General features: G+C 38.3%; 1 protein-coding gene across 6 annotated transcripts in view; it reads right to left on the reverse strand.

The window, feature by feature from the left end:
- Positions 1–24,730, reverse strand: part of ARHGEF28 (Rho guanine nucleotide exchange factor 28) — a 259,482-nt gene that overhangs the window by 81,891 nt on the left and 152,861 nt on the right. For 4 of the 6 annotated variants that reach the window (XM_079796130.1, XM_079796131.1, XM_079796133.1 and 1 more), the window contains 4 exons: positions 13,928–14,049; positions 10,212–10,492; positions 4,580–4,787; positions 1,693–1,804 (listed from right to left, as the gene is read on the reverse strand). In XM_079796130.1, coding sequence (XP_079652256.1) covers positions 1,693–1,804; positions 4,580–4,787; positions 10,212–10,492; positions 13,928–14,049 — 723 coding nt within the window. The remainder of the gene's footprint in view (positions 1–1,692; positions 1,805–4,579; positions 4,788–10,211; positions 10,493–13,927; positions 14,050–24,730) is intronic. The other 2 variants (XM_079796132.1, XM_079796135.1) reach the window with 1 other exon arrangement.

Genomic DNA, 24,730 nt, shown 5'->3' on the forward strand with positions numbered 1-24,730 from the left:
AAGATTGTATGTTAGGCAGCGATACCCTTCCTTATTCATTAAAGAATTAACAAGGGAGGGCTCTTTTCCCTTATAAACCATCAATTTGCTCTTAGTCATCTGCTCAATAATTTCAAACTTGGAAAGGTCTGACTTGGAAAATCAGGGCTATTTTAGATATAAAGGCAAGGCCGCCATTTTGCACATTTCATAGAAGACTTAAAGGTGTTTTCCAAATAGTTACGGTATAAAGTGAATTCGTTACCTAGGACTCTGAGTGGAAAGGTATCAAGCTGCCATTAAGAGGACTCCCAACCTAAACTAAGATTAGGTAAAGCAGGAGATCTTAGAAATACTCATGTTATTAAAATAAAAAATCCAGGGTAAATTCAATCCATCTTTTCCTGTCCTCTAAAGAATAATTGTACCCTTTTCTTCTCTTAGTCCTTTTCTCTATCTTCTCGTTCCAAAAATTAACATGGACAACATATGAGTAGTCTTGCTTTCTCCTCTTCCACAAGACTTCCCAGAAAGGGTGACAGCAGTTGGAGGGTGGGCGGGGATGGTGGGGACGCAGGGGGCACACCTAGTAGCGCTTGTTTTGTATTTGAAGTATCTTGACTACTGTATTTGTTCAACAAATATTTATTAAATATCTTCCATACCTAAGGCCCTGTTTAGGATGGAAGCTCCAAGCACAAAGATTATGCTTACAATACTATTCTACATAGCATAAAATGCAAAATAGCAATGTAATAAAGTAAGAATTTTAAAAAGGAAAGAAAAGGTGTAAAACAAATCCTATTTTAAATATTCTACACTGAGAAGTTGAGAGTACTTAAGCACATCTCTTGTTTTCTGAATCTTTTAAGACTCTTAAGGATAACCCAAAAAAGCATTATCTAATACATTGACAAAAATTTCATTATAATGCTATATATTACGGAGTAGCATGAACACTTCCAAATACGTCTTGAAATGCAATTTTACATAATATATTATGTACAGAAAGTATGAAATAATTACATTTCAAAATCAAGTAGAAAATGGGGGCAGGCACTGAGAGGGGCAGCTCTGAGTTACCTGTAATTGCCCTATTTCTTTATCTGAATTCACTTTTAAAAGTTCATCAAACTATATGCTTATCATTTACACCCTTTTCTGTAGATATACTATATTTAAATTAAAATGTCATTGCATAAAAGTTACATTTCTGAATGCTTGCATTGCCACATAAAACCTTGAGATACATTTACTCATGTTTCAAATATGTTCTCTTATTTCAACTCCCTAAAATCCCTTGCTAAATAAAGAAAGAAAATCTATTTTGTAATGGTTTGCCTCTGAGGAGTTAGATTATTTCAGCAATTTATATATAAGGGAAGAGTAATTTTTATACTTTACTTAAATAAAACCCTCTAAAGCTCTCACAATGAACCTAGAATAAATTATAGTTTATACAATTTGAGGAATACATTTTATTCAAAGAATAAATCAACAGAGATATGTGTACAAATTTGTAATTTCATCAAAATCGGATCTTTAACTTGTCTGATATCTAATGGGAAAAAGATTTTGCTAAACTTAGAAAAATCAATTGTGAAAATAAAATGGAAAACTCTTGCCTGCTGCCCTTGTATATTTTATGTACTTTTACTAAAACTCTGCCCTGGGATAGAATGCTTGAGAAGATGCATGGTAAATAATGCTCACCTTCACTTGAATTGCACATTGTAAAGTCACGCACCAACCGAGATTTTCCTAAAGAAATTTTGGGTGATGAGCAGGAATAAGAACGTGAGCGGACTCCAGAAAGTAGTGATTCCTAAAAGAAAACATAATAAAAGTTTTTAAAAAATGCTACACAAGTCTTGAAAGTATTATATGTTCACCATGAGTGTTACTAAATAGCATCTTTGTAAATGTTTCAACCTGAACATTTCTGTTGTAATCTTTTTTTTCAATTTAAGTTTTATTTTTATATATTTTTTTCTTTAATGATTAAGGTATTACATATGTGTCCTTAACCCCCATTGCCTTCCCCCCCACACACTCATGCCCTCACCCCCCCCCCCGGTGTCCATTGGTTAGGCTTATATGCATGCATACAAGTCCTTTGGTTGATCTCTCCCCCTTACCCCACCCTCCCCTACCTTCCCTCTGAGGTTTGATGGTCTGATCGATGCTTCTCTGTCTCTGAATCTGTTTTTGTAATCTTATTGTTTCTGTTTGACTCTCATAACTTTTAAATTTTTATTGACTTTTTGAAGCTTTGGGGAATAGCTCCTATATATACTTTAGGATGCATTTATGACATTCCAATCAAGTTAGTTAAAAGTGAAAAATTAAGTCAAATGACTTTTCTCTGCATATTTAACAAGTTTGACTTTTTTTCACCTGAATTGTCAGTTATTTTTCTTTTACACTGTAGCATTCAATCAAAATTCTATATTAATATATATCTCTATGCTCAATGAGCATTAGAAGGTAGAGGGATAGCCACTTAAAATTGGAGGGGTTTAACAAACTTCCAAATAGCTGTTTAATATGAAAATCTTCCTAGGCTGTGCTTACCTTTTAATAGATTTCTATCCAGCACTTCCCAGGATGATGTTTGAATTTCACTGATTCATGTATCTTTATTCCTTTTAAATGACCTGTCATTTTGTTGTCCCAATTACATACAATTTCTGTTATAACATTAATGTATGTGAAAATGCAAGATGGCAAGATAATAAAACATGGTTTCTTACATATTCTAGAAAATTTAAATTAATATGCAATAAAACACCACTAAAGCCATCTATGGAACCCAACTCCCATCCACCAGAGAGAGGCCTAGTAGCCTTAGGATCCATCCCACCCATCCATTTGTAAGATAGAACTTAAAATTAGGGATGAATAAAGTAATGAACAATTTACTACTAAAGCTGAGCCATCAGTAACTGTCCTTCCCACGCACTGGTCTCTTCTGTTCTTCCTAAGTGAAAACGCATCGTTTCTCTAAGTTCTTCGGTATAAAGAGCCTGGGGCAAAGTTGAAAATAGATGTCTGATCCTGCTTCAAGGGGCCTTGAACTGTGGCCCCCCTGTCTGACTTATTAGGGAGGGCCTTCTGGGTTGAATGTCAGGAAGGCCAGTCCAAGCTTTTCTATAACCCTAACAGTGAGCTCGCCACAGAGGGCCCTCACCCAACGCCATCCTCTGCACTAAAATCATAGATGGTAGTCATTTTTTATAATAATTACCCAGAACCCTCAGGTAAATGGTAACATAAGGTAATTTCAGAGGCAAGGCAAGCTATACTTTAAAGCAGCGGTCACCAACCTTTTGGACCTCACGGACCACCAGTGGTCCACGGACCACCCGCTGGCGACCGCTGCTTTAAAGGACATATTCTTCTTCAAAGTGGACAACATTGAACTGTTTTACAAAGATGAAATTACTTTTCATCCCAAGTAATGACGAGTGTTTCACAATTCCATCCAAAATGCAAAACTAAGAAGGATCTACATCGACAAGCATACTCATTTCTGACTATCCAGAAATATCACATGATCTTTGGGTTCAAAAGATTATGACAGTTCTTCACAGCTGAGGGAGAGGACTCAGGCCTGGATTTGAGTTCTGACTATTCACTCTCATGGGTAACCAAGACAAGACAGCTCATCTCTGCAGAACCTCATCTGCTCAACAATTTCAATAAACCTCTTATGTCCGAGGGGAGTTGTGATAAAACTAGATGTTGTACATACGTAAAACATGTTTGTATATTGTATACTCTACTACAAACATAAAGTGTTTCATAACAGCCATGTGTTTACGGTAAAGAGCTGTTTGGGCATAGTAGAAAACTCAATTTAAGAAGAAAAAAAGTGGATAATAATACAAATCAAAAAAGGAAAAAAGCATATCCAAACACAAAAGGGCTTTCACTGCAAGACGGGAAGGGTATACAATACAGATGATGTATTGTAGAATGGTATACCTGACACCTGTACAATTTAATTAGTGCTATCCCAATAAATTCAATTTAAGAAAAGAAAAAAGAAAAATAAATAAAAAACAACCACAACAAAATGAAATCCCATGTGAAAGTGCCAGTGAGAGAAAATCTGTCTCCTATGGAAAAATTGACAAAGTTTATGGGGTTCCAGATTAGCTCGTGCAGCCAGGAATGCTAAACAAACATCATCTGCCTTAGTAACATGATTTACCTCACCCCCCAGGCCAAGCAAAATGTTATGTGCGCAAAACAAGTTTGATCAGAAACCCACTGAATACTACCAGTTTTTCTCCCTTTGCTTAAGAGATGATAGTAGAAATTATTATGTAAAATGGTAAAATATTCCAAGTATGTGAAAGGTTACATGTACTAGTAGTGTTGAACTAATGAAAACAAACCGTCCCTTGTAAGTAAGGACTCTACAGCTTGGAGTGGGAAAGATGAAAAAGAAAGGCTCAATCAGCCAGCGCATGAGGTCTCCAAAAAAAAAGTTTATACATGTGAATAAAACATCATTTGTCTTTCAGAGATGGATAGATTTAGACAACACATTTCCCCCGCTTAGAATAAGCCACAATAATACCCATCAGAATACCTTTGACTGAAGATTACTTGATAAAGAAAGTGACTCAGTCCTGGAGATGTTAAAATCTGGTTCAGTGTTGGTCTCCAAAGAGTCTAATTCATCCCCACTGGGAATGCCGCTTCTGGAGGAACTCTGCGACACGGGCGTGTAGCACAGGTGTGCCTGCTCCGCAGGCCCTTCCCCCTCACTGTCTGCATCCAGGGCATCAAGGCTGGAACTGGAGCACAGGTAAGCCAATAAATAAAAAACCAAGGAAGCCAACAGAGTTGGTTTCTATTTCTCTGAATTCCAATTCTTCATTGGTATAATGGTTACGCATTTAATTTCTTTCTTTAACTTTTATTTATTGATTTTAGAGAGAGAGAGAGAGGGAGGAAAGGAGAGAGAATGAGAGAGAAACACTGATTTGTTGTTCTACTTAGCTATGCATTCTTGGTTGATTCTTGTATCTGTCCTGACCAGGGATCTAATCCACAACCTTGGTTGTACTGGGACAATGCTCCAACCAACTTAGCTACCCGCCTAGGGCCAATTTCTAATAAAATTTATATTGAAGTAGTTTTCACTGTTTTTCTTCCCCCAGATATCCTCATTTTCAACAAGACTTTGTTTCCCCACGTGAACATTTCTACCTAGCTAAAGCCATTTCAGGTACTCTAAGGAACAAAAGCTGGTTCAAGTTAGTGTTATCCAATTTCTGTTTTGTAAATGTGATTATGGCAAGCCCCAAAGAGTTACCCTTCAAATATTAAAAAATGCAGACAAAACAGAGCCACTGGGCTGTTTGGGGGCAGCTCTGGGGGATCTGCATGTGAGCACATGCTGAGGGGCGTTCTCTCCGTGTCCCTGGCCGGAGAGCTCAGGGGGCAGAGCACCGGGAAGGAGAGATGTGCAAAGGTCTCACCCAGAGCTGCTGTCACCACCCAGGTCAGGCAGGAACCCAGTGAGGTCCCAAATGTGATATATTAAATTATCACGTTTAGAAACATTTAAAAATTATCCCATGAAAAATCCATCCCAGAAGCAGGTAGTAACTCTGCTCAACTATAATGCTTTTCTTTCCTCATTTAACTGTGATAACCATGAAATTTAAAGGAAAGAATGTGACCTTCCACATTCCTGGCTCATTCCTTAACATTCACATTCTAAACCACTCAAACTCTGAGGCCAACAGCTTTTACCAGCATGTTCACTGCACAGTGAATTTTTAAAATTAAATGTATTAGGGTAACATTGGTAAATAACATTATATAAATTTCAGGTGTACAATTTATAAAACAACATCTGTAAACTCCATTGTTTGCTCATACCCAAAGCCTCATCTCCTTCCATCACCATATATTTGATCCCCTTTACCCTCTTAGTCCTCCCCTGAGCCCCATCCCCTCTGGTAACTACTATTCTGTTGTCTGTATATAAAACAAAAAGCAACAAATGAAAAACAAACAGTGCATTTTTTAATGTATTTTTCTTTGGTTGTTACAGTTCTGAAGTTAAAATTTAAGCACAATATAATGAAACCAGCTTGATTATGAAATACAACTAGAAAATAAAACTTTGAATAACTCATTTGGGTTATTTTTCTTTTAAAAAAAAACACATACATAGGCTATTTAATAGCCACTGAATATCAACTTAATAAATTACATGACACAGGGTCCTATCCTATATGTGTCTCTACTCCAAACACTAAGATTAGTCTCTGGTCCTTGAACTTTTTCATGGGCCCTACTGGGCACCAGCAAACCTGGCAGTAAGTAAAGGTCAGGCCTGGCACCACTGAGGTTTCTAAAGTGGAATTTTCTCCTTAAAGAACACATTGAGCTCTAACCCATTTGGCTCAGTGGATAGAGCGTCGGCCTGCGGACTGAAAGGTCCCAGGTTCAATTCCAGTCAAGGATATGTACCTTGGTTACGGGCACATCCCCAGGAGGAGGTGTGCAGGAGGCAGCTGATCGATGTTTCTCTTTCATCGATGTTTCTAACTCTCTATCTCTCTCCCTTCCTCTCTGTAAAAAAAAAAAAAATCAATAAAATATATTTTTTAAAAAGTTTTAAAAAAAAGAACACATTGAGACCCTTCACCTTGGCATTGAGAAAGGAAGGATAAATTAGAGGTGGACTTCAACACTAAAATATGTTGGAGTACATAAAATTATTTATCGCTCTGGCCAGTGCTGCACAGTGGTTAGAGCAGTGGCCCATACAACAAAGGGTCTCGGGTTTAATTCTGGATCAAGGACATGTACCTGGGTTGTGGTTTGCTTCCCCCCCTCCCCCCAATCAGGCACGTGCAGGAGGCAACCAATCAATGTATCTTTCTCACATCGATGTTTCTCTCTCCCTCCCTTCCACTCTCTGTGAAAAGCAATGGAAAAAACAAATCCTTGGGTGAGTCTTAACAACAACAACAAAAATATGTATTTCTCATAAAAAAAACTAAAGCTTAGTGTTAAGAAAAACTTCCCAGTAAATGTCAGTGCTCTGAATGCTATAGTGATGTAATTACGGTGCTGTGGTGTGTAGTTTCCTTAATTCAATGATCACCTGAGGGCAGAAAGAGATCTGGGGGTGGGGGTGGGAGGTCAAAGGTTTGCTGATCTCTTGTGCCTCTGTTTGTCTTTCAACTTGTGATCTCTATACTAATGAAAATTAGTTCAAATAGTCAGCTGCCTGCAAGAGTATCCTATTTTAGTACAAGCCTTTCCAGGTAAATACAGCATTTCTCCATCACTATGAATATATCCTAGGAGGATGAGTATTATTTTATTTCGCATACTATACTTGAATATTCCTTTTCTCTTCATCTAAATTGGGCTACAATTTTTCTTTGTTAAGTTATTAATCTAAGATAGTCAATATTATAGACATTATTTTTCATAATTACCTCTAGGTTCTCATTTTATAATACCATTTTTCAAAATCCTGTTAGTGGGTTTATGAAATTGATTCAATAGGTTGTGACCAGAATTTTCTTTTAAAATAGTATAGAGTAAAAAATATCAGAATACATTCCACACGTTATTTCATAAAAAATTTAAATTTTATGTGAATGGGAGAAGCAAGGGGGAGTTCATGGTGTGACAAGCATTTCTTACTGTGGAAAAACAAAACACAAAAATGGTTTTAAAGATATACTTTAGAACAGAACAAAACTTGTCTTCTATCAACTAATTTTTTTGCTGTAAAGTTTGTTAAAATACATGTTGCATTGCTTATTTTCCCTTTGTAACTTCTTAAAATACCTATTAATTTTAAATAACATAATGGTTACATATTATACATACAATTTTACTTTCACCAAAATATTGTTTTAAACTTTAGAAAACTTGGGTCCCAGCCAGCTTTGTCTCTGTGTTAACCTCAGTTTTTATTTCTCCTCCATTAGAAGTTCCTTGCCTCTCAGCCTATGATTCGCTTATTTTTAAAAAGGGGTATAGTTCACTTCAAGTTCATTATCATTTGTATTACACACTCCCACCATGACACCCAGTGAGGGGGGTCCCATGGCCATCCCAGGGTCAAAATGGGGCTTTCTGGGGATCACAAGTCCTTTCTTCTCATTCCTACGTTTTCCAGAGGAGACAGAATGTGCAGGAGACATTGGCCGCAACCCTCGCTGGAAGGTTTTTCTCTCAGTACCTCTTCCTCTCCTTGTCTGCCACCCTCACCCACCACCCCCCATCAGCTGTGACATTGTTACCAAGGTTCCTAACTGCCTTTATTCAAACTGGGTCATTTGTCTTATATTTTAAGATGGCAAAATTCTAGCTGCAGCAGTGAGATGTTTAAACGTACCAGAACAGGACCATCATCAGAAAATGTTTGCATAAGCAGAACAAGAGACCACGTGCACCTTTTCCTACCTCCATTCCTAAAGAGCTCATTCACTTCTAGAGACTGGATCACAAACTGGAAAGATCCCAAGGATCCCACGAGAATGCACGAATAACACACAGTTCAATCTGTGTTTGCAGAACTGCATAGACTCTTGCTTTGACTGACCGCCTCTTGTCGCAAACAGACATGTGGAGAACCCAAAATGTCCCATCAACTTAATTTATAGCCATGACCACTCGGCATCTTTTAAACTATAATTCCAAAAAATACAAGTCTAAAGAAAATCTTTCATTATTTATGTATCAGACGTTACCCTTGGTAGCAACACCTGTTATAAAGTGTTCCAACCTCAAGGCCTATATATCCGTGTAAAGCACAGCACAGAGGTTGGCACCTGGAGATGGCTGCTTCCCCTCCCTCGCTCTTCTTTCTGACCTATTACATCTCTGCTGAAGACTTATTTACCTGTGTAGATATTCATTCATAGATAAGTAATTATATACACACTCACGTGTGTGTGTTCTACACTCATTTTGATTCAGATTTTATGTGTGAAAATGAGCATATAATCAGAGGCCTTGGGCCTGGGGAAGAAAAATTAGCTATTACCTAAGGAAAGTGGACAGCAGAATAAAATGAAATTAGCAGAAATTGGTCTATTTCCTAAAGAAAATAGACAATGAATGGATGGACAAGAAACAGATGCAAAAAATACAAACATATATGTGTACACACACACGTAAATATATACTATCATATCATATCAAAACTTTTGTTTTAATAATACTTTTGTATAAATAACACTTTTGTACTTCAAATAAATATTTTGAAAATATGTGCAAGGTAACTAATGTTGAAACGTGAACATTGGCCATACCATTGAACCCTTTTCATTCCTTTCCATTCCCATTCCCTACTTTCCCCGCTGGATGTAATAACTATCTTCAATTTGGGAACTTTTTTCCTCTTTGTTATCCTGTTTTTCTGTTTTTAAATAGTTTAAGCACTTATGTATTGGCCCTATAATAATAAATTGTTTGCTTTTGTTTGGCTTGCATTTTATAAAAACAACATCTAACTTAAGTACTTTGTGCCTTACTTTTTGTTGAACTTTGTGTTTCTGTGATGCATGTCATATATGTAGATGTAGTTCATTTTCCGTACTGTATAGCACTTCTTTGTGTAACTATACTGTAATTTATCTATTCACTAAAGGCCCAATGCAAGAGTAGGCCTTCCTTCCCCCAGATGCCAGCACTGGCTTCCCTCCAGCACCCAGGACCCGGGCTTCCCTCGCATCCCCGGCTTCATCCGGAAGGTCGTCCAGAAAGATGTCCGGAAGAATGTCCGGAAGGACATCCGGTCTAATTAGCATATTAGGTTTTTATTATTATAGCTTTCCCATTTGGGTTATTTCCTGCTCTATAAGTACTAATGCATATATGTCTCTTAAAACACAGAAGTAAAACTGCTGGGTCACAAAATGCATATCCAAATTAGTTTCCAAAGTTCTTAGATAATTTTTCACTCCTATCAACAGAAAGGAAAGTTTTCATTATATGCATTTTCATTAAAATATGGTATTGCCAAAGTATCTCATTATGGGTTTCTTCTATTTTGTTTTTTGCCAGTTTCCTTAACTGTCTTACTTTCAAATCAAAGAATATAGAAACGTAAAAGGGCAACATTTTTATGTAGAGACAAAAATGGTGGGGACAATAGAAAATAAAATAGAATTTTCCAATTTCCGCTACAAGGTTCTTTGATTTTCTACATTTTTCCTCTAAAAAAAGTACCTTACCTTCTTTTCTTTAGATGACTTTGTTCCTTTTCAAATCCATGAATACCAAAAGAAAGATTTAAGTTGGAAGCACATGAACTAGATGGCGATGTGAAGGACTGTTGGGCTTCAGGATTTGATGTCACTTCCTTGTTCTCATGTAACGGGTGCCTGCCAGGGCTGGTTTCGGTGGGAAGGATATGCTTGCCGCTCTGAGGTGTCAGAGTAGAACCCATGGATTCAGGGCAGGTGTCTGTATTGATTCCCTCTAAGTTTATATAGTTAATATCCAAATCACCAACCTGGAAGACAAAAGAAGTATTCGCTAAGCAAAAGCAGGACAGATAAGCTTAGCTAAGAATAAATTTCTCCCAATTTAAAAACCTTCCACTATATTTATGTTGTCTTATTTGCTCTTGTTTTTGTTTTGTTTTATATAAGCAGAGAATTCTATCATGTTCACCTGGTTGCTATCCCATAATTCACAAAAGGAAAAAGACCAACTGAGCATTTTAAGATTTTATGAACCACTGACTCAAAATGAGAGGAAATGCTTTAAATAGTCAAGAAAAGAAAAAAAAACACTAAGGAGCAGGCAGCTTGATTTAAAAAGCAGTTTATAGGAATTTGAGTAAACAAGGTAGTGGTGGTCACATAAAACACTACCAAACAAAAATAAGAATAAAATTACAGAAGATGCACACACTTGGCATAGCTAGAAGACAGAAAATGCCCTGAAATTCAAATTACATGGAAATAGTGAAATAAACACCGAATCTCAGCAAGCAACCTGTCATACCCTGACCATCAACCTTTGCAGAAAGGACAGTCTGCAAAAATCTGCATGGCAGAGAGAACAGGGAGATGGCCCCAGGCCTAAGACTGATCTAACAATGATCATGGGAAGAGAAAGTCCACATGTGATAAAGAGTCCCAGTTGATCAAAGCACCTGTCTAAGAAAGGGGCTTAAAAATCACTCATCAAAAGGCATCACTTCTGGGGGAGAAGAGAGTAAAAAAAAAAAAGAGAGAATGACAACATTTACATATCGGGTGGTAAAGGGGAAATGAAGCAAAAGGGGGAAATTTAGGGTCCTAAATCAACCATCATAATGATAATTTACTAAGGCAAAAACAATCGCACAATGCTCAAACTAATGGGTGCAAGTCAAATAAATGACAGGATATTTGCAATGACTCAAACTGTCTCCCACAAGATAGTTAATTTTTTTAAAATAGTGACTTTATTGAAAATAAATTTGGTTGACCAAAGATAACATCACTGGTAAAATTATCAATGTCATAAAAGTTGACTAAGGAATTGTCCTAGATTAAAGGAGACTAAAAACACATGACAACTCATTACAACCCATGTAGTTGAATTTACTTTTGCTACAGAGAACTTTGAGACAACTGGCTAAAATTGAATAAGATCTGTACACTGCTAATAGTACTTTAGAGATGATGGTTCCCTGATTTTGATAACTACACATGCGTATGTAAGAGAATGCCCGCGTTTTTAGGAAGATGCACCACAAAAGATTGAGGGATACCATATTTTCAATTTGCTCTCAGATAGTTAAAAAATATTTATATGTCTTAAGCATTTGCATACACACAGCACATACTCAGAGGATAATAAAGTAAAATATTAACATCTGAGGAGTTTTGATAGAGAGGATACAGGGATTCTTTGTACTGAATTAAGCAGGCTTGAAATAATGTCCAAATACAATGCTGTTGTTTTCAAAGTAGTCAATAAGACAGAGTAATTTTCAAAGTAGCTTTATCATGTGAATTGCCTCATCAGGTAGGTTGATAACCTTGAGAATTTACAGGAAGCAGCATTGCAAACAAGCTAGCAATTTTTTTAGGTTTCTGCGCCATGTTGAGAGGATGAAGGAAACAGATAATATTTTTTGTAGATATTGCTAGAAATTGTTTTAAAAATGCAGAATTTGGACTTTCTGTTCTTGTTATTCAAATGGACATAGGGACAGTGAGATAAATGATATGTTAACTATTCCACACTGACACAGAGAACTTTGTGATTTGTATCCAGGTTTTTAGTTTCATTTCTGTTTTTATTGCATGCATTTGGCAATCCTCTGCCATGTTTCAGTTTATCAATTAGCCTGCTTGAGTTCTCTTCAAGTGTATGCTTCACATTACTAGAACGATACTTCTCTCACTCAAAACATTCTCAAACAATCACATCCTAACTTCATGTTTAGTGTATTTTAAATGTATTTTGATGTATCTTAGAATACATAAAGACACGGTCCTCTCCTCCTAATAGCGAGTCGTACAATTTTAGTTACTTGAGGTAAGTGAAAAATGTTACAGTGTTCACTGAGGCTTAGAACAAAAAAAATAAAAATAACTCAAGAAGCATTTCATGCAAATGCTTAGGAAATAAGACAATAGAATAAAAGCAGTAAAATCAGAACATGGCTAAAGCACACCAAGTCCAATTAGCCTGTTTCTTCAGAGAATGTCCCCAGAACTCCCACTTTGTCCTAAACGCTGTGCTTCATTCTAGATTTCATAAATAGGTCCACATTCAGCTGCTTTATACCAAAACATATACTAGTTTTCATAGCCTGATGTCCATGTCCTGATGCTCATGTCTCAGTCATTTTGAATATTGTCCCACCCTGTGCATTTTTACGATGCATGTGAGGTAATAGTGTTTTATAACACAAAAAGAAAAAAGCAGAGATATTTGACTAGGAGATGAAATTGAGATCTAGTAGACAGAAAAAAAAATTTTATATCACAGAAAACATCTATCAGTAATAAGGTATAATATATGCATACTAACAACAAAAAGGATAAAATACCATATTGCTCAAGGAGCATATATATGGTGCATTTATATGGGAATTAGGCTTTAAAGTTAGTGGATAAAACAGAAATTATGTTGTCAAAATTACCCTTGAATCCCTTAAATCTACCATAAATTAGAGTGTGCAGAAATCTTCTGATCAATAACTATATTGAGGGATGGGGGTGGGGGAGAGGGGGCCAATGGGGGGAAGGGGGACATCCATAATAGTTTTAACAATAAAGACAAATTTTTAAAATTAAATTTTTTTTAAATCAAGGGTCACTGAGCTTCAGAATAGAATGAAGGCTAAATCCATATGTAGATGCACAAACCACCTGCCTTCATGAGATTTAACTCACAAATCTCTATCAGGGAATGGGCGGGGAGCTCTGAAGGGTTCCAGCTTCCCTGTAACACGACACCCTTCTGCTTTAATATTAAAGCTCTACAACCTGTTAATAGGTGTGTCCTAAGGATTAAACCAGTAATTTATATGACAGCATCCTATGGGGCTGGCGTCAAGCTCTTGCTCACCCAGCTCTTGCTGGCTTTGAATACAAATACTGCTAGAGCAAATCACACACACCTTGTTTTTTTGACAAGCTGTAGAGAAGAAATTGGCCTCCCAATTGTCATTTCCTGTTTTGACCCCATAGAAGAGCTCTAGCTCTCCTCTCTCTGGGCAGTGTCAAAAGGCCCCTCCCTCGTGGTGCGCCTTGGGTAAGATGTGCTGTGCTGAAGGAAGGACCTCAGTTAAATGCTCACATGATGAGTCTCCACTATAGCATCACCAGGGCTGCACTTAGGCTAAAACTTCCAGAGGAACACAGCCATGCTGAATCTATTTCTCACATGCCCGGGCTTGGAAAGAGGGCAGGTCCACCTTGGAACATCAGTCACGCCTTACCTGATCTATCACCATACAGTTAGCATAGACTTCATCGCCACCGTTCAGCATGTCAGAAAGCCCACTGGCAGCGTGGAACGTGGAGGGCTGCTTGGATTTTTTGAGGATATCACAGGAGCGATCTGGAGGAAAAGTGAAAACAGGAGAAATACAGTGGAGGAACTTATTTTACAGTCAACCTTTACCCTCTTAATTGAAATATAAGAAAAAAAATCAAGATTATATTTTTTAAAGATGAAACTTTGCTATCTCCACTTATTCAGAACTACCTGCAAGTATTTTATTTTCTACACCCAAACCTTCTCAGTATCTAAAACCGTCCTAAAGAATGCGTCGTTCTAGATAAGTATATGCCCATTTCAAGCACTAGTTTTCTAATCATGAGAGATTTTCATAAAATCGATGAGATTTTTGCTTTCAATTTCTAACAGATTGAACTAAAATTCACTTTATGAATCACTTGGAAGCATCAGTGATTGCACTGTGACCCTCGGGTGCCACTGAGGTGTTCAGGCTCCAGACCCTTTACTAAAGGACCCGAGATGGCACGCAGCCTCGCAGTTCTGGCTCTGGACTGCCTGCTGAATATGCATAATTTCACAGACACAGCTTTGCTTCCATTTCAGTTACAGAAATGTTTTTGCTTGCTTCTCTGTCCTCAGCTTTGTTCCAAATAGATGAGGTTGATCCAAGAGGAGTCCCAGAGAGTTGAGGTGTTACTGTATTTGTAGGGAACAAAAGTTAAAGGCAATAAAACAGAGAAAGACACATTTCTTGTGTCTTTGGCTAAATTGCTTAATCTCCAGATACCTTTACAGGGCTTCCTCATCTGTAAAAGTGGATTATTATTATTCTTCCTCATTGTATAGTTATGAGGATTAAATTAGTTCAGACATGTAAAGCATTTAACACATGCCTACGTACTTAGTAAGTGCTCAATAAACATTGTAACTATCATTATATTTTGTTAGTAGTGGTTTAAACCATGTTCAGTATGAGGTACAAAGCCATTAGTGATGTACAAGGCCATTAATACTAATCATAGGGTGTTATAATAAATTATCAATAGCTGTAAATTAATTTAATAGGATTCAAAGTTATATCCATAGCAAATGACGTCCTCACTGACATTCCATTGAGTTTTCTTGCATGAATACAAAAGGAATCATGTTGCCTTTATTCCATCAGAAATGGCACTTATTCCATGTCATAGTATATGACGTGTCTTACCTATGTCATAGCATAAAACCCAAGTAAACCCATGAAACTGAATCAGAAATTTTTTTAAAATACTAATAACTGTTGGGCTGATGTACTAGGAATAAAAAATTCTATTCTTTCATAGAAGGTCCCAGATGACATTACAGAAGTTATAAAGATATGTGAATTGTATGAGCCAAATGGCCCTGGCTTCAGATCCTCCATCTAAATCTCTCTCTTCCCCACAGAACACCCAACTGAGATTTTTATTAAGCTCCTTGAGGAAATATACAATGGAAATGTAAAACATTATCTCATCATATCTATCATGTCTTCTCTTATCAATTTATTTAAATAGCTAGCAATATAACACACAAAGCCCACAAATACTTCACAAGGATAACCTTTATGATCAATTACTATACATTTTTATTCTAATTACACAAAATAAAAGCATGTTCCAAAGGTTATAAATCAAAAACCTGACAAAACCCTTTCACTGTGTTCTGAGGTAAGAAAATACTTGCTCATTTGTCATTTTACAGCATGTTAGAAAAACAATCATAAATAACTCAACATGGTCCTCTGAAGGGTAATTAATCCAGCTTAACTGCTCTCATGTCCTAAGTTCACAGACGGTAACACACCTGGCATGTCTGCCATCACACTTGGGAGGCTGGTTATGCCCCTTTTAACCACTTCCATCACTGCCGAATCAAAACTTCATTGATTGTTAGACTAAGGAACTAGCAAGATATTTAATAAAACATCTGCAAATAATTGACAGATTTAATTTTAAAACAGAGAACCAAATGAAATATTACTCCAAATGGTCTGATGCCAGTGTATGTACTGCCCAGCCATCCGACAGCCATGTTCTGAACTACCAAGATAGCCAGCTCTGTGCTCACAACCGACCCTCACTTCAAGGATGAGCAGGACCAGGAACCACTTCTGTTTTCACACACACGGGTAAAAGTCATTTGGATTCAACTTTTCTTCCACAAACAAATCCACCTGGCCCTGTGTGGCAGGTCAGAATCTATAAGGAAATCATACCCAGGCAGTAAAAATAAACTCAAAGGTGGAAGAGTTACTTTGGTTACTTTGACCGAGTTGGAATCTAATTTGTTTTCTGCATGATTAATTTAATCAGTGTTTTGGAAAATGATGTGATTTATTTACAAGACAGGCCCATAACCTCTTATCTGTACCTTCTGAAATCTGAAAATCTCTGAAAAATCAAAACTTCTTCCCCGCCCCCCCTAAGTTTGGTTCAAAACGTGGTGGCAAAATCTAACCTGAATCCACATGAGGTCATGTAAAGTCTCTATTTACCCCCATTCAGTGTGAACGGTCATACCTCCTGCTGCAGAATTATTATCGTGCTTGATGATGGATGGCATTGCCCCAGTGTTTCCAATGAGACTCATAGCATATATATTCCAAGCACTATACCAAAAAATATGAACCTTCCTAATTCCAAAACAAGCCTGGTCCCAAGAGTTTCAAAGAAGAAATTGTGGATCTCCACAAAATTAACCATAGCAGATAGTAGACCAAGATTTTGTCATTCCTCTCCCAAGTTCACAATTTTCCATATCTATATCTCATCCTGTATTTTTCTATGCTCTACAACTTGTCTTTAGATTAACTCTCCTTTTTCTCTTTAAATAAAACCAATTTTCCAAGAAATTCCTGGCCTTACTGTAAATGGGAATTGTGCAAGATATTTAATAAAGCATCTGCAAATAATTGACATATTTAATTTTAAAACATAGAACCAAATGAAATATTACCCCAAATGGTCTGGTGCCAGTGTATAATAAAATAATAAAAACAAAACAATGAAACTGCATTCTGACTAAACACAGTTGCCCGTGAGAGCTGAGCATCTACAGTGCCTGCTCTTTGTCATAAAGGGAGATTCTGCAGGATTCGGCAATGTTAAAGATGCAGTGGCAACAAACCCACTTTCTCCTTGAATGAGCAGGAAGGTCAAAAGAAAAGTGAAAAAAAATATATCTCCCTTACAATGTGATTCGATGTCATCTAATGTTAGGTTAAGATACCATCTCCAAGTCTGATGGAGCCCAGAAGAATTTACCTTACACTTTGGAAAACTTGCCTGGATAGTGTCATCATCCTGTCCATTAGGTAAGGATGCACTAAGTCTTGCGGGGGCTTGAGGGAAGGGGGCGCATGACAATATAACAGTAAGAAGGGGAAATCTGTCTCCTCTCTAGATCTGTCGCCCACAACCTGCCATGTAGATTTGCTGGGTTACTCATTGCAACTATTTACAAAATTGTCCCAGAAGTCCTTTGCATTATAACTGTCTGGGGCAGCCGTGGCTCATGCTTGTCAAAGGACACCAACAGATAAGAAGATCTAGAAGTGAACAGACACTGACAAATCAGAAGATGACAGGCTTATAAGACCTCTACTCTTTTATTAACTGCAACATAGTCACTGCAAATAATGGGCTTCAGACCAGCAGAATAAGATTTATTGTGAAAAAAGTCTTTAAAGGTACTTTCAAATAAACATAGCTACCTATATTAAAGTGGCTCATTGCTGCACTATTTCAGCCCATTACAAAGAAAAAGCTACAATGGTTTTGTTTTCTTAAGAAACCTGATCTTTGTAAGATTTTCAAGATATATGATTTTATTGCTTCCATATGTAACCACTTTAGTAGCAAATTAAGTGAAAAATTATTGTCAAAAAAAGTCCTTCAGGTTCTTTTTCAATGAGCCTATAGATGTAATTTGCAGTAAGAATCAGCTGTCTTGAATTAATACTATTTTTTTTTACTTGTGGTGAGGAACACACAATACAATATATAGATGATGTATTACTGAATCATGCACCTGAAATCTATATAATTCTATTAACCAATGTCACTCCAAAAAGTTCAATAAGAATAAAAAAATGAGTGAATGATATTTTGTAAATAGTTAACTCAACTCCCATCCACATAGCTGCAAATTTTAAATTGGTGAAGAGCAATGCATTGCAGTAGTTAAGAGCATGGGCCCTGGCCCCACTCAATCATCTATTAGCTGTGTGACCTTGGGCAAATTACTTAACCTTTCTGTACCTCCATTTCCTATTTGTAAAATAGGAATGATAATATGTCTATTTATTAGCATTGCCATAAGGATTAAATGATTTATACTTTAAATGACTAGAACATAATCTGACCAAAGGAAGCACTAGGAAAATGCTTGACATTACCATATAAGAAAATGAGGTTATATAGTTTTAATACTTTATGTAATTTTAATGCTTTAAAAAATGGTTTCAACCATGGTTATAACTTTACATGTTTAGAACCAACCCAAGGCAATTGGAATTCACAGAATATTCCATTTGCTACTTAAAGAGCTAAAAAAATGTTGTAACTTTCATTTCTGGCTTAGCTCGTGTTAAGAAAAGCCCATCCTGAACATGGTAACTGATAAACAAAGTCAAACTACCGAGTTAGAGTTACCTGCAACGACTCACGGGTGAGATCTCATGAAACAGGAGAGAGTCCAACAGCAGGACAAACAAAATATAAAGTCAAACCATCAGAGACAGCATTTCTCAAGAATAAAGGGAGGATTTCAGAAACTGCCGTGTTCTAACATGACGAAATGGACTTGGGCCAGGTTCTCACTGCAGAGCGCCTAGAGGGTAAACAGTAACTCTGAGGGGATCCCCAGCTCGCCCCTCTCCCACTATTCTCAGGGCTTTGTAATGTGATCTGTGAAACTGTACCAGGACTCCCTGCAACAGCATTTTCATCAGCGCTCGCTTGCTGTACAGAGGCTCCAGCTAGGTGACAACCGAACGTAGGTCTATTTCACCCACAGAATGAAGGGTAACTGGTACTAGCAAGCGGGGAGTGAGAGGGGCAGCTCCAGACGCCTCCCTTTTCTCTGACATTTACAACTACCCCAAATCTGGCAGGAAACAGTTAAGGGCACAGACCAGCCTAGGGCCTCTGCCACCTGATTTATAATGAAATCCAACTCTCCCTCAAGAAGCTAAGAGCCTTGTAGCTAAAGGAAAATGTGGCCTACTTGCGTGGTTATGTAAGAGACCCACACCCAGACATAAACAAACCCGGCTAAGGCAGCTTCTGCAAACCTGCTGCTGACCTGGTTTGGCCCACTCTGGGTGCCAAGCTCTTGCCTGCGAAACTCAAGAGAGGGCCTCTCGGTCAAGATATCTCTTAACAATGGCTGGACAGTTGGTTTCATTCATTCATTCATTCATTCATTCATTCAGTTTTGCTTTAAACCTAGAAGTTTATGAACACAGCAGGATTTAGTCTTACCCACCACAAAATAGGTAAGACTTTTTATTTTATTTTTTGCCTAAGTCTTTATTATTATTTTATTTATTTCTTATTTTTTTCAGTTGCAATTTACATTCAATATTATTGTGTATTAGTTTCAGGTGTACAGCATAGTGGTTAGGTAATCATATACTTTACAAAGTGTTCCCCCTAATATTGTCAGTACCCACCTGATACCACACATAGTTATTACAATATTATTGACTATATTCCCTATGCTGTACTGCATATCTGCATGACTATTTTGTAACTACCAATCTGTACTTCTTAATCCCTTCACCTTTTTCACCCAGTCCCCAACTCCCTTCCCCTCTGGCACCATCAGTCTGTTCTCTGTATCATTGAGTCTGTTTCTGTTTTGTTTGTTCATTTATATTGTTCTTTGCATTCTACCTGTAAGTGAGATCTTATGGTATTTGTGAGTAAGACTTATTTTAGAGTTTGGTTCCCAGCACTCTACATCATAGTCACCAGTGACCTTGCTATCACAGAATGCAGTGGTCGAGTCTCGCCTGGTGTGACCTACAGTAGCATTTGATACACTTGATTGCTCCCTTTTCCCCCTTTCCTCTGGGACACCACTCTCTGTCTTCCTGGCCTTTCCTTCTCAGTCTTCTTCATCTTCTAGATTTGGGCAGGTAGCAGTGCTCTAGGACCAATCCTCTTTTTCTCTTTCTCTCTCCACTCATTCCGTGGCTCATCTAACAACATGGCATCATACACCATTACAGAATGACTCTTCATCTCCAACCCAGACCTCTCCCCTGAATTATAACTATCTCCTCAAAATCTCCACTGAGTGTTCCAGCAGCCATATCAAGCATGACAGATGCAAAACAGAACTCTTGATTTTCCCTCCTACAACGACTTGCTCTTCCCAGTAAAAGCCAGCTCTATCCTTCCTTGGAGTTGTCTTGACTGATCTTTCACAATCAAACAGATCCAAAATTTGACCTTTTCTGATCATCTCCACTGACACCCCAAGGCATGCTACCACCACCATCTCTTGCCTAGACTATTGCAAGACTACTCTCTCCTAATGGTCTCCCTGCTTCTACTCTTCTGCCCTCCATTGTCTATTCACCACAATGTAGACAAGGCAATTCTCTTACAAAGGAAATCAAATCATAGCATGCCTCTAAAAGTTTCCAATGGCTTCCCATCTCATTCATAGTAAAGGCCAAATTTTACCACAACCTACAGCAACTTACTCAAATGGTTCTGGGACCTAATTCCTCTGAGGGGAGGGGGAGAGGGGAGGGGGATCCCACACATCTAAGCAATTGTTGGACACCAGATAGGTGTTGCCAATTACAAGTCTAGGTTCTTACTTGTGCTTCTGAATGGCTACAGATTGGAGGTTCCCATAACCCCCTCTTGGATTTCAAGATGCCAATCACAGTCCAGGTTGCTATCTGTACTTCTGACCAACTATATAAATCAGAAGGTTCCCACAACCCCCTCCTTGGGTTCAATTAACTTGCTAGAGCAGCTCACAGACCTCAGAGAAACAGTTTATTATGAAAAGATATACTAGTATATAACTCAGGAACTGCCAGGCAGAAGAGACGAATAGGGCAAGGTATGTGGGAAGGGACACATAGTTTCTGTGCTCTGAGCACACCAAACTCCCAGGACCTCCATGTGTTCATCAACCAGCAGCTCCCTGAATCCTATCAGCTTGGTTTTTTAATGGAGGCTTTATGACATAGGCATGATTGGTTAAAATTTTGCCCCCTGGAGACTGATCTCAATCTTCAGCCCTTATCCCTTCTCTGGGGGGTTGGAGAGTGGGACAAAAAGTTCCAATCCTCTAAACCTAAGGTTGGTTTTCCTGGCAACTAACCCCCATCCTTAGGTCCAAAAGTCACCTCATTAACATAACAAAAGACATCTTCATCACACTCATCACTTAAGACATTTCAAGGGTTTTAGGAACTCTGTGCCAGAAATGGGGACAAAGATAAAATATGTATTTCTCATTATAAATTACAATATCACACTAAACACACCCTCATCCAACCTCTCTGAAGCTGCCGATTACTCTAGCCACTCTGGCCTTGCTGTTCTATGTCTCAGGCCATTTGTACTTGCTGTTCTCGCTACCAGGATTGCTCTTCTCCTTTATATCCAGATGTCTTCCTTCTTCACCTTCTTTAGCTCTCTACTCAAATGTCATCTTATCAAAGAGTCTCTGCCTGACCATTATATATATATATTATAATAGTATAATATATATATATAATATATATATAATAGCACCCCCTAAGCCCTGCTTTATTTTCCCTTATATCATATATAATCACCTTGTACATTGTATCTACCTATTATTTGTTCCCTTCCATTAGAATGTAAGTTCCATGAGAACAGTGACTTAGAAGGCTTCGTTCACTGTATCCCTAATGCCTAGAGCCATGTCGCGAGGTAGATACTCAACATATATTTTCTGAAGGAATGAATTCTTTCTCATTAAGAAAAGAATCTCCTTGTGCCAGGTACAATTACCTCTGGTCTGGTAAAATTTCCTCAAATTCTGGGGGTAGTCTTGTGGATTGCCCAGCGATTCTTATTTTACCCCAAGAAGTGACAGGAGTGTCAATTTCTTATTTCTTTCACCCATTCATCCATTCATTCTCTTTATCAACATGTACTGAGTATCTACTGACTGCCAGGTCCCTCAGCCTCCATCTATGACTCTTTAAAATCTCCTCAAAGCACAGTCATTATGGACTATTCCCCAGGAGATCCCCTCAGAAGTCCCTACACAGCCATGAGGCTGTCTTCTTCATCAGAGTTCTTCCTGCCTGCCTGTTATCTCTATGTTTTGTCCTGCATCTTCTACTTTGCCCCTCCTGGTAGGACAAGTAACTTCTTAGTTGGAGTCCAAGCTAGAAACACATTCTCCCACTGTGCAGAACACCACAGATGCTGAGCGCTTCCTATGGGGCACCATCGCAATGCCTTCTGGTAGCAGCCCAAGAATGTACTCTTTAATCTCTTTAACATATCAGTTAGGCTACTCTTTTACTAAAGGGATAATAGGATGATCAGGTAGGTTTGCAAAGTAAAGATACTGGGAATATGATCTAGGAAGGAAGGAAGGAAGGGAGGGAGGGAGGGAGGGAGGGAGGGAGGGAGGGAGGGAGGGAGGGAGGGAAGGAGGGAAGGAGAAAGAAAGAAGGATTAAAAGGAGAGGATAGAAACAAAATATTAAATACTCCAAGAGTAAGCATCTATTGAACACCTGCTCCATGCTGGATAATTATACTGGTAATACTACTCTTACAGCTCAGATGAATCCAGCACTCACTATGAACCAGATACTGCCTGATTTACATTCATTAACTCATTTGATCTCCAAAACAGCCCTGTGTAGCTATACTATTCACTATTTCCGTTTTGTGGAACTGTGGTGCTATTTAAGTAACTTCGCAAGGTCACACAACTAGTAACTGGCAGCTCCAGGTTCGCACTCTACTAGGTAGTTCAAAGTATTTTATTTAATAATTGGGGTTACTAAGTATCCTATTTTAAGCCAAAGAAAATGGTATGTGAGCAATGTCTGGTATTTTCCCATTGGGAAGTTTCATTAATGTGTTACAGTTTGACTTGTGCCTAAGTGTTTTTGTTCACTTCCTGGGCCTGTTAACCACCGCCCGAGATTTCCTGCCGGAATATGACAGTGTGAATCTTGCTGAGAAAAATTCATAGAATGGTAAATGTGTGATTTCATTTTATTTAACCACACAATATACAATACAATCAAGAGAAAGGCCTGGAAAGTTAAACCAAGATGTTAACTGCTATCTCTAGATGATGGATTACAGGTGGTTTTTACTTTCAACTCTTCACTCTCTGTAATTTCTAGATTTCCAACAATAACCATTTTTATATCTAAAATAAGAGGAAAAAAACAAGTCATGTGTTTAAAATGTGTCTCCTGTGTAAAAGAACAGCTGCAGCATTTCATGCAAAATAGGTTATCAGTAAATCCACCATATCAGATAAGGTACATGTAAATGTATTCGCTGGAAATGTTTTACCCGAGAGTACATAGCATTATTTTTACCCATTTGCCACCCTACTCCTCATAACCACATCGTGTATTATCACGTTCATTTTGTAGACAGGAAAGCTGAGGCACAAGCAGAGTGATTACCCTGCCCACGCCATTAGGTGATAGAACCAGAATGCAAGCAACACTGACAGACACCCTCTCTCGCAACAGCACACCCTCTCCAAATCCGCCAAGTTAAAGGAAACTGCCATATTCTGCACTTCACAGATTGTCCTCTTTACCAATGGTCTGAGTGTTCCCCAGAAGAAAGAAAAAACCCCACCCTCACAGGTGAGAGGAAACATTTTCAGGAATAAACTGCCATTTATCCCTTGCCTATTCTTCTGGAAGGTTCTCTTAGGGTTTTCCTGATATTAGTCATGGCCTGGAAAATCTCTAGGCCTCCCTATTCTGAGTTAGAGTTGAGGTTACAGAGCGGATCCTTCCAAATTCCAAAACTATCCTCAGCCCAGGAATTTCCTGTGGGTCACATATAAGCTAAAGTTACTCTGAAGATTTTAGTCCGCACCGCAATGAACCTGGGAGAACCCAGGGCACCTTTGTCTACCAAGCTAGATAAGTCTCTAACATCAATCCAATGCGCAATTCAGCCTCAGACCTTGCCTCACCCTCCTGGGATCCTGTAAAAGGAAGAGTGAGCTCTGGGATGAGGTCCGGCTGGCCTCCTGGTAACAGCAGTCACAGCGGAGGACAGAGTGAGGGGACCCCAAGGTGCTGGGGTGACAGCTTCCTCCAGCCCTCTCGCTTGGAACAGCAGTTTAAACCCATTCTACATAGCAAGTTACCACTTGGTACTCTAAAGTCAGATCCTAAAGGAAGTCCTATCCTGCTGTTTCCAAAGACCTAGTCATCAAAATTATTGAAAAAGAAAACAAACCTCTCCCCTTAATATGCATCGAGAAGAAAAAGAGGTGGGCAGTGGGAAGAAAGGAAGGGAGGAAGAAAATACATTCCTCAAAGAACAATGGTTTTCTCCCAAATCCTTCCAAATTCTCCTTCCTAATTCTAGTAGCACAATGTAGCCTTCAAGAGGACATATGTTTATGTTTGGGAGAGAAGGATCTTAAATAAGTAAATAACAACCTTTGCCTGCCCTTGCTTCCCCCCAAACTATCAAGATGTTCAGTCATGTGTGGTGTGTAGACTTTGGTGTGATTACGTTTAATCAGCAGTTCCT

Source organism: Cnephaeus nilssonii (genome assembly GCF_951640355.1).
Source record: "Cnephaeus nilssonii genome assembly, chromosome: 2".
Classification (NCBI taxonomy): domain Eukaryota; kingdom Metazoa; phylum Chordata; class Mammalia; order Chiroptera; family Vespertilionidae; genus Cnephaeus; species Cnephaeus nilssonii.